General features: G+C 38.7%; 1 protein-coding gene across 3 annotated transcripts; it reads right to left on the bottom strand.

Moving 5' to 3' along the window:
• Positions 1–2,382: 2,382 nt before the first annotated feature.
• Positions 2,383–11,213, bottom strand: LOC118428860 (SPRY domain-containing SOCS box protein 3-like). 3 transcript variants are annotated; one of them, XM_035839101.1, is made up of 5 exons: positions 10,837–11,213; positions 7,695–7,814; positions 5,605–5,919; positions 2,911–3,308; positions 2,383–2,864 (listed from the first exon to the last, which is right to left on the bottom strand). In XM_035839101.1, exons 2-4 carry the CDS (start codon positions 7,696–7,698, stop codon positions 2,923–2,925), a joined length of 705 nt encoding a protein of 234 aa, XP_035694994.1. In that variant the 5' UTR covers positions 7,699–7,814; positions 10,837–11,213; the 3' UTR covers positions 2,383–2,864; positions 2,911–2,922. The 3 variants fall into 3 exon arrangements, with proteins under 3 accessions (XP_035694994.1, XP_035694993.1, XP_035694995.1); XM_035839100.1 differs by having other exon boundaries at positions 2,383–3,308; positions 10,837–11,210; XM_035839102.1 differs by lacking the exon at positions 10,837–11,213 and adding an exon at positions 8,353–8,371 and having other exon boundaries at positions 2,383–3,308.
• Between the last annotated feature and the right edge of the window lie 228 nt (positions 11,214–11,441).

Consider the following 11,441-nt stretch of genomic DNA (forward strand, 5'->3'; position numbering starts at 1 on the left):
CATGGCTCAAGAATTTCAGTATAATTACAGAGAATGTACAGCACCAATCATATAACACTACATATACATATAATACAAGTCTATACATTCTACATAAAGAAACATCAATATAAATATTATCAGCAGTAAGAGCCATACATAAGTGATAAATTGTCTGCAGATACTGATCAATAAAATATAACACTTAGTTCACCTTTCTCCGTGGGGTAACCTATATCTGTTTCTTTAATAATTATATTTATGGATATCAAGCCTACAGAAGATTTTAACAAACTGCAATATTTTGAAAGTATTTCAATTTGAAACCGACATCTGTCGACTTGATATCCCTAAATACCTTGTTTTTGAATACAACGTAATCTATAAAAAATTAGGTTAATAAGTGAACTAGCGTTATGTTACAAGCAGTACAGTGTCCTGGAAAATATCACAGTTCAGAGCCAATCTCCATGAAAATGGGCTATTTTGTCTTGCAGATTGTATCTTTAAATTTGTGCTTTCAGAAAAAGATACATTATCATATTACAACAGGACAATATAAAAGTACAAACATTGATGAAGCATTGCTAGCAAGGCAATCAGCTGTAGCTCATATTACATTACTATCATACCCTCCATATTCTATATTCTTTCATATTGTTAGTCAGCTTCGCATAAAAGTTGCTGTCTTTGCGTTAGATATATTTGGTCCGACAAACGTACATGTAAACAATGTGTGCAAGGATACTTGTGTGGTACATTATAAAATGCGTTTTGGCTGACCAATAAGGCATAGGGTTATAAGATGCACCAATCAAATTGTATGTAAGGACACAGCTTTAACCTTATAAAGAAAATTTTCACTGTCAAGCATTTGACAGAAATGTAGCAACTCTCTCATTGGTCGAAGAGATAATTGCCATGCTATGATTGGTTGAACTGCTAATAGTGATTGACACTTAGGATGGTCTATTTTGGAACCACACAATTGAACCAGCTCTCTGTTGTTCCTATGATGAAGTATTTGTTGGTAATACAACAAGCTGTGCTACACTTTAACCCTCCCTTTCCTGCTTTACCCTATAACCAATACAAATGTGGTGCAAAAAGGCTTAACCTTAGGAGTCAGAGGGTTAACATCCTGAGACAACAGGGAAGAGCACTTGCTGTAGTGAAAAGTATCATTATGATATTAGCTGCTTTTCATTTCATTACGCTGAGCAACACCAGCAAAATGTAGCACAGTATACACAGTATACACAGTCACAGAACTGTGATCATATCAGGGCACTGCTTATTAATATTAGCATATTCTGCTTGCCATTTCAAAAATGGTATTAGATTGAGCATATCTTCTGTCAATCAGCAGATGCAATATGATACAAGTTTATAATAACTCGGCCAGTCTATTTTTGGAAAAAACAAACATGAGTAATACATTATGTCAATCGAATTATGAATCTTATAACCAAAGACTGATAACGCTAACTGTATCTGATTATAAAGACAATATCTTCTTTATACACCACTATCTATGAATATCTACAAGACTTGACGATAAACTGCTGGAAGTATATATATATAATAGATTTTTTTCTTCACAGTAATTTTTTAACACATTTGTACACATACTTATACTTCCATCACAGTCATCACTGTACATATATAAGCTGTTGCAAATACTCTTTCCTCTCTCTGGCAAAATGTTATTCTTGCTTTTTTATTTATTACACAAACCTGCCAGAGGTACCATATCTTTGTTAACTGTTCCTTAGGCCACACCAATTTAATTTCTTGGTTCACGGATTTTTTCATAAAAAATATGGAGCGATAGGGCGAAAAAAAAAATAAAAATAAAAATTGTAAAATGGTTGGATTAAAGATAAGGGCTAATCCAAAACAAAAAGAATAAAAAGTTTTCAGCTTGAAAAAAGTACAAAAACAAGTACAGTAACAGCACCTGTACGTTGAAAATTACAAAAGTAGTGTCAGTTTTTATGTTTGTCCCATTTTTCATGAATAAAAAATTAAACTGCAATAATAATACCCACATTTTAAGAAGCTTACAATATAAAGGCCACTTTGCTACACCAGAATGTTGGTGAATGGTTTCATTAATGGTGAAAATTTGCTGAGTGGTAATTTTTATTTTTATTTTTTTTCCCAAAAAATAGGAGCGAGCGAATCCGTGAACCAAGAAATTAAATTGGTGTGGCCTAAGAACAAAGTTTTGACACACTTGAATCAGTGCTATCACTGTTATAGAGTGCAGAGAAGGTACTGTAAAATGATCATAACTAATTACGTTTATCGTTAACCGTCTGCATTCTTCTTAAACGAAGTCGACACTTAAAAGGAAGGCACTGCATTTGTATTGAAAATGATCTTAAGGAAGAATTCGAAGTAGGCAGCTTCAGACAAGAGAATTTTTTTAGAATATCATATATTTTTCAAAACACCTTGACCACAGTGGGAAAACTGTGAGTTCATTGTGTAATTGCACTGGCGTTATTCAAAGTTGTCATCCAAACCATAAAGGCTTTTCCAGGCTAGTTTTAACCTGAAATCTCTTGTTGAGCTGGGTATCAGGCTTAAGATCAAGATATAATTGTAGCTGCAATCTCTTTGCCATTTCACTTGCATAAACTGCCCATTCCCCAACTGCAACAATTCACAATAATTTTTCCTAGCCAGGACGGACAAGTAACTAACTCAAAATCGTTGAATACTTGTACCTTTTGCTGAGGTATACATGTATAATATTTCAAATCCAAATGCCTGCAAGTATAACTCATCAGCTGCTTCTGGCATTTTCTTTTGAAAAATATGAGATGCTACAATCATAAGAAAATCAGAATTTTGGTGACGTTTCACTTCATCTGGAGGGGTTTACATTTTTAGTACTGCTCTTTCAGTTCACTTCATCTGGAGGAGTTTACATTTTTAGTACTGCTCCTTCAGCCTGCTCTTGATGACTGTTGGTAGAGGTAACTTGTCCACTGCCTGTTTTCCCTTCATGGCCTGCATGATAGTGAAACAGCACTTCTCTTGGAGAGAGTTGAATCTGCAACTTCGCATACCGAGCTCCATTTCCGTCTCCGCCGCGGTGGAACAGATGATCGGGTACAGCTCTTCCCCTCTGTTGATTGATCGGAAGGCCACGCCGAGCGACTTCCCGTTTCTGTAGTACGTTAGAGTCCCGTTGTATAAGTTGAGGTGTACGCCGATCACGGTGGTCTGGTCGTAGAAGGGCTCCGTGTACTGCTGGTATTTGCCGTTGTGCCAGGTGGTTCCTTTGTACGACAGTCCCCAGCTTTCTTCATCGCGACCTGATTAGGGCACGGAGAACAACGTCAATAATTAATTTCATGTAGCAAACACAATTGCTTTGTATTCTGTATCTATATAGCGGGTATTAGTTGGCATAACACACCAGGCTTACAACATGCTTACATGACAAATAGTTAGGACTAATCCAAATTTTTCCATATTGAAAGGTCAGCTTTCCTGCTACATTTTGATTTTGATGGTGTAAAAAAACTTATATAGAGGATGGCTTAAAAACTGCAATTTATCTAATAAGCTACATGGTGTACTTGTTCCTGGTGGTTTTGTTTTCCCATTGACCTCTTCACTGCAAAGTCTGAAAACTACTTGCAAAATTTTTGTCCTGCCTTCTATAATTCTTGTCTAAGTGCTAAAAGTTATTACAGTATTATGATGCGTTGGATTTGGAAATAGACAGTTTCCTTGTCAGTAGCACCCTTCCCAATAGGTGGTTTTTGGCTCAGTCTGTCCTTAAAGGCACTTAAACATGTGATTCCATTACTGTTATTAGCACTGCATGTGACTAGAGTGCTATCACGGACCCGAAACCACTTCAAACATTCCATTTTCTCCTTACCAAGGAATTACATTTTCAATATTCTATTTCTTCCCTCTTAGTGTCACTCCCACCAACGTTAAAAAATGGACGAGCCAGCAGAATTCCCCAAAGACTAGTCAATCCATTGTCAGTCCAGCCAACCATTTGCCATGCACCTGCTGCAGTAGTGATAAATGGTGCCCCTCCCCCGGCCCTGTTGGATTCTAATTGCTGAAATCTCACTACATTCCTCTGATTACTTTTTCTTGCGGCTGAATGCCTACGCCGGGAAATCTGGCCGACCGATAATGAGAGAAACACTAGAAGACGTATTACCCCCGTCCGTCCTGAATCAATAAGAGTACGCTCTGAATAACACGTACACGCCTGGCTTTATGAAAGATTCATGAATTGTCTCGCAGAAGAATACAAATTGCTTCTGACTATGTGTATGCCAAATAGGTTGTGCAGTACAGAGCCATTTTTACCATCTGGATAAAGAGGAAAACTAGGGCATACGTCACAACGAGTAAAACATTTATAACTAGTGTTCTAGCCAGCCTGAATTTTTTTTCCGTCCCCTGGATTTTGAGTGGAAATACTGCCGAAGGCACTATGATCCAAAGAGATCAGGGGGCATAATGCTCCCCCAGGAAAATTTTGAAACACTGACACCCTGACTATTTCCTGCATTTTGAGGGGCAAATTTTGCTGGAAGATAATCAGCTTGGTTCAATTAATATCTAAACATATAATAGATGCCGATTTTTGTCTGGCACAGAGGACTGAACGGGCAAAGTTTTTTTCTGTCCCCAGCTGCAAAATTCCATTAATGGACGGAAGGACGAACACTGACTAGAAACCTGCATTGTACAACTCACAAGAAAAAACAACAAATTTAATTAATTATTCTTTTCAGGCAACAGAAACAGCCGAGGAACCACTATCAAGAGATTCTTTGCAGGCTGCAGCAACTGAAAAGGTGACCTTTGTAACGCGAGAGCACACATAATAGCTGACTCAAACTTTGCAGCTGTCAGTCTTAACTATGTCTAATTGTTTGGACTTTGAGTTTGGCACAACATACTGGTACCATGGTTCAAGGTCAGCGGAGGGAAGGGGATGTTTGTTTCTTATCGAGCTGAATCAGCTTTCCGTGGGCGCCAAACCAGACGGAACAAATAACAAAGGTCGAGCCACTGGCAACTTGTAAAGATGTTGCTTTCATTACATAAGACCCTTCCCAAATTAGAAACTGGTTGGATAAACACTTACAATGAATGACTTTTTGTTTTAGATTTCTGGTCCAAATTCAAAGGCAAATGTAGTGTTTGTACATGTATTTTTAAGGATTTATGCACATTCGATAAAAAATATCATGTAAAAACACAATTCAACCACCTGTTTGCAAATATTTTCTCCATGTTAAGGCAAAATTTTGGATCATGTTTTCTTCTTGATTTAAATGAAATGAAAGGCTTGATTTTGATCTATATACTTTTGTTCATGTATGCACAATTCCTTACCATTGAAAGCTGGCCATACACAGGATTTGAAGGTACTTTGAAAATTTGTACTGTTGAAAAGAAAAACAAGACCTAATATATACCCACATGCCAAACTGTGATCTTTGACACAATCCATCCATAAGGCCTTCTCAAGTTCTGCTGTTCACCCACAAGCATACAAACACACATACATGTACAAACACACATACAAACACCACCAAAAACATGACCTTCAGAAGGTAATGAACTGACCTAACAGGTTGATGTACTGATAGTTGCCCAGGTGCAGTAGAGCCTTCTTCGTCCCCACCCCCACCATCACCGACGTCCCGTGGGGGGGCTCCAAGAAGATCACCTCCCAGTAGTGTTCGCCCGTCGTAAACCCCTTGGTCCCCCGCACGCCTGCCGTCCCGATGCTCGAATCCACCGGATCGACGTGAAAATACGCCGCTAATTGGCACGACGATAGCTGCACCTCCGGGGATTTGTTGTTGACGTCCCACCGCCAATTTTCGGGTTTAAAGTCCTGGTCGTCCTCGATCCAGCAAGGCATGGTCTGGGTGAGCGCTGTGGTGAGACAGAAGTGAGCCATGGTCAGTCTACACCTGCGATAACCCTGGAGTGTCTATATAGATCCCGAGCCTTCCAAACAGGTTCTAGCCAGCGTTATCAAGTCTATGTCACATGCCTGCCCTCTGAATAATGACGCTGCACGTAAGCCAGTCCAAAAAAAAGGCTATTATGCCGTAGCTTGCAAGGTCATCAGCATAGAAGGGTCGCCGTGGGAATAGTCTCTATATCATCATGTTCCTGTAAGGCACCGCTGTGCATAATAAACCCTATAGTCCTGAATGTTTTTTTTACGAATTGATTTATGCTAATGGGGGGCGTTATATTGAAGCCGCTTTATGGCTTGCGGGCATGCTGGAACTGTTGTCATAATACGTTTCTGCTGTAAATGTCAAGATGATGAATATATAATATTCATGAAAATGATAAAAGGAAGAGCTTCACTCTATGCACAGGTGCAATGTTGAGATAAATATCATAACAAGCAGGTGTTCAAACACACAGTACATTTGCAAGGGTTTGAATACTCTCTCTCCAAAGAATTAAAGGAAAAAAACAGTGACAGCTTGCACTTGGCTCTTCTCCAATTTTTCAACAAAGACCAGACAGACAAGATAATCCCATGACTCTCATAATTAATTCACCAGTTTCTGACGTCAGTTCATTGGTCTCTGTCATAATGTGACCTTTCTGGACTGCCTTAGGGTCATAACTATAATGTCACTGTGTATTAGATCTAAAAATGGTGACATTTTTTCAATGCTTGCTTACACGAAATCCTTGCATGGAATTCACAGGGTGAACAGCAAATATATCTTTAAGTTTGCTTTTGACTTAAAAATATGGTACAGAGTGCTACAGATGCATTGAAATGAAACACTATTGAATATGCCTTTGTGAGGGTATAATGCTAGTTCACCTTTATCCGTTGGGTAACCTATATCCGTTGCTTTCAAAAACAGGGTATTTGGTGATATCACGTTGACGGATGTTGGTTTAAAATTGCAATATTTTCAGTACATTGCAGTTTAAAACTACCACCCGTCGAACTGATGTGCCTAAATACACTGTTTTGCCAAACAACGGATATAGGTCACCCCGCGGATAAAGGTGAACTAGCGTTATATTCCCATACAATGCACAGGTAGAAATCTTACCTTCTCTAAATGTAGCAGTCAGCCGGTTTGCATAAAAATTTGTATCCCATAGGATTTGTGCATTTCACAAAAGGATTACTGCAAATCCCATATGATTTTATGTTTAAATTGCATAGCGTTTCGTGCATTTTGTATAAAATTGGTTCGGATTACAAAGTTCTTGTGAATGCTTTTAAGGTATGCTTTTAAACAGGGTACAGTAATACAGTACGAAATAAAAGGCTTTCTCTCCTAGCAACAGACACACAGGTGTATTCCCATGGGCATATGAACCAAACAGGTTGCATCCATAGAATAACAATACCTGAGGTCAACGACCTTACCACACCCTAGTTTACCTGTCCATCTGCCCTACTTATCAACTCAGCCAGAAAGATTTCATACAAATTTCTAATACCCTTTTTTGTCATTCTGACCAATCACAATGTGCATCTTTTGTCATTCTGACCAATCACAATGTGCATCTTAAATAATTTGCATACATAACCTCCAAAAATGACTTCAATTCCCCTAGCCATAATGAACAAAACACTATGATTCACACTAAAGGGCACTGGAACAATGCAAAATTGGTACTGTATACTCGTAAAAATATATGGAAAAACATGTACCTACCCATTTAACCTGAGGTAAATCCGAAATGATGGCACCTATTTTGGGAGCAGCACCTAGAACGGTGGCTGCCTTTGGTATGCTCACACTTCCACTCACTTTAATAGCTACACTATCCAAAACCTGAAAACAGAAAAAGGATTCTTAGAATTAATAAGAAGTATTTCATAACTAGCACAAAATACTACATGATAAAAAAATATTGGCACAGTGAAGAAAAATGATGTGCATCAAACCAAATCAAATCCATCAAAATATATTTATGTTCAGGTTAGCCATCCATGTAAACAATATTCATTCAATATCTACGACTGGATTAAAAAACAAGTCAGAGAGTTTAACATGACTGTACTATGTCATGTACTTCCAGGCGTTTTGAGTGACATCCATCAATCTTCCTTATCAGTAACACTTAAGACTAACAGAATAACTCAATACAAGTTACACTTAACTGGAAAAATCGGTTGAACAGCTTTGTCTTCAAGATTATTTACGATCCATCCGAAGGACTTACAGCTGCAAACACTCAAACCCATACAAAAACTGCTGTAGGAGGTACTGTACTTTGCCAGTTCAAGGATGTCAACAATACTGTCTCCATAGTACTAGTCTGTACCAGCCATTGTATAGTTGTAGGATTCTGAACATTATAAGGACTTACCATTAACCTCCTTGGAATCTACTCTGTTCAAACAGAATATGAAGACCATGATAACAGTGTTGGTCACAGTTAAGAGTTAATATTCACCAAAACAGCAACCGAAGACAGCAAAGCTGTATCTTCAAAGATGACTGTGCTTCCTGGGTATTGACCTCTAACCTCCTGACGAGGCATAAATTATGATAATGATTTGTTTTGATGATGCAATCCAAATGGTCTTGATTTGTGTCTCCTGTCTATTCGCCTGTATGCTAATATCATGCAATCAATTAGTAACTGTACAATTTTTGGCCTACTATAGATTGGACAAAACACTAAATTGTAATGTTGTCTTTGAATATGCACCAATGACTCTATACATAAATATAGGGCACCTTGCATTGCAGGGGTAAGTCTGGGTCATATAAATATAGAGTTACCCATGACAGTAATGACATAAGGGTGCCTAAAGTGAGGGCCTGGCAACAATTAAGGAGACAACGTGACAGACGTCACAGAAAACATTTGGGCAGATACATCCGGACTCGTCTGCTATGTGGGGAACTAGATAAGGGCATTGGCCTTGAAGTGGTTGTGGCTGGTGAGACTGGTTTGGCTCTTAACAATTACCCTTGAAACTGAACCCTATATAGATTTATGGGCAGATCAGGAGTAATTAAGCACTGGACTGACTTTACATTTACATTACATGTACATCTGGAACTGTCACACACTGATACAATTGATACATCTAAATTATTATACTATTACATCATACCAAGACTTTAAGTACTGTTATTAAAATTTTACATGTACACTGGCTTCCAACAAATAACTCCAATGCACTTTGCATTCGCCTAGTTCACCGCTATCGCAAATGCGAATACAATATACAGTCCGGATTCAGACATTGGTTGGAATTGGTCACTGCTATTAAAATTTTTTGTTTGAGGACACTAAATTTTCTCAGCTTCTAATTTAGCATTGAAACGTATACTTTCTCAGGTACGCATGACATAAATAAAACACATTACATCCAAGCTCTTCCATGGGTGATATGTAATACACTGTGTTGTAAATTCTTTATTGTACAACATTGGTGTATTCTGTATCATCAAATCTACCAGCCCAACCACGGGTACAGTTTAAACAAGGAGAGTTTGGTCATCTGACTCTGAATTCTTGGAAATGCGGCTTACTTACTAAAACAAGCCTGTCAGAACTACTTGGACTTTGCCAAGTCCTTGACGCAGGGAAAATTTATAGGACTTCATTTGGGGATGGCAAGTTGACAACTACTCGACATATTGGACGAGTCAAGGGGCGTTGTACAGCACACTGGGCTTAGCCTGGTTACCAGACCTCAGCCCGATCTCAAAAATATCTATCGTGTGCACAAGAGAAATTTTTGAGTTTGGGCTGGGGTCTGGTATCCAGGCTACTGTGGGCTGTGTCAAGGTTAGATAACTTACTAGTAGTATAACTTAAGATATCTACTTATCAGCCCTATTGGGCAAAATAAAATGTAGGTTTTCCAACATCTAAGCCGAGAGTTGGTTTACATATACAACACTTATTGTAAATGAGTGTGTGATGATATTTCTTAATTTTGGTGCCATCCTATTCTAATATTAAAGTTTACATAAGTTTAAAGCTCTCTCACAAAATATTGTTGGTCAATGCTAATGATGAGTATGATAAAAAATAAAAAATTATGATGACACCCAGGCAACATTATGACAGTCAGAGCAATGGAAATAATTTTTCTTGATGAAAAAATGTAAAAATAGTATTACAGATGGTAACGACAAATAAAAACAACAGTAAAAACAACAACAAGGAGCATATGTTTTTGATAATCTGCCGACCAGGGATTGACACATCTGTGAAATCTGACAAATTTTGGGGGGCAATGACATTAGACTAAATCTTAGCAGGCATCAAATAAGCCAGAAAGTGGAACCCCCTTGGAAAAACCCCTCACTACCTGCCATCTTAATAGCCCCCTTAGGAATTACTTTGACAGGTGCAAAATGGACACCTCCTATAATGACTGCAACTAAAATCCTGGCGCCAAAAAAACAACAAGACACAACATGTCTTCGTGCCATACACGTCAGAAGAATCTTCCAGGTGGATGGTCATTTTTGGTGTTGACGTTCAAGCATTTAGTGTCCTTGCAAGGTGGTAACAAGATCTAGAAACTGGACAGACGGGGTCTTTAAAAACAACATGGAACCAAATTTCAAGCAAAGCTTGAGAATTCTATGGTACAAAACGTTACATGTAATCCAACTAGCGGGCTAAGCTTTCGTAGAGTCATCTGAAAAAGAACGAATCCGACAAGTCCAGTCGAAATGTCGTGAGCTAGTCGGCCCCTTTAGTGGCTTCAGGCAAAATCTTGATCCATGAAAGTCGTGTTGTTTTGCTCGACGAAGCGGAATGGTTTCAGCAAGGTAGTTCAGTCCAAAACAACAGAGAACACACAAAAAATGGCGCCCTTACCTGTTTCTATATCCCTCTATTTAAAAGAACCCCGCAATCTTGTGTTCTCGGTGACAGCTGTAAAGCGCAACATGTAGTTAAAGGCTCTGTCCCGAGTGGTATATCTATAATCTCTACACACGGCAAAGGCCAACTTCTTATTTACCTTTGTTGAACAACTCAAAACCAGTTGGAACCAGTTCCGTACTGGGTATTGCTGTCACTCCCCCAGTCGTCACATTTGGAGCAGTCTAAAATCGATGCTCAAGCGTCACAGTTACAATATTTGCAGCCCTAAATACCCTCCAAGGTGCTACAAATATATTGTGGCAGTGTCTAATAAGGAATTTGACGAACGATTGGAAATCTAGGAGAAAACGTAAATATAGGCATTGTTGGGAACCGGGGGCAGCAACATTACCCAGAACAGCGGATGATTGTTTACTACACTGTGATTGGCTGATGAGGACAACGCCTACAGACCTGCCTACGCCAGAGGCGCTATGATTGGTCGTCATATGATTGGATCATACGTCAACAGGAAGGGTGTAGGATGTCTCGAAATGTGCTGATCTGGCAAAAGAAAGAACTTTGGCACGGCTTCAAAAGGTCGACAACCTGAAAAA

The sequence above is a fragment of the Branchiostoma floridae genome, chromosome 13 (genome assembly GCF_000003815.2).
Source record: "Branchiostoma floridae strain S238N-H82 chromosome 13, Bfl_VNyyK, whole genome shotgun sequence".
Lineage (NCBI taxonomy): Eukaryota > Metazoa > Chordata > Leptocardii > Amphioxiformes > Branchiostomatidae > Branchiostoma > Branchiostoma floridae.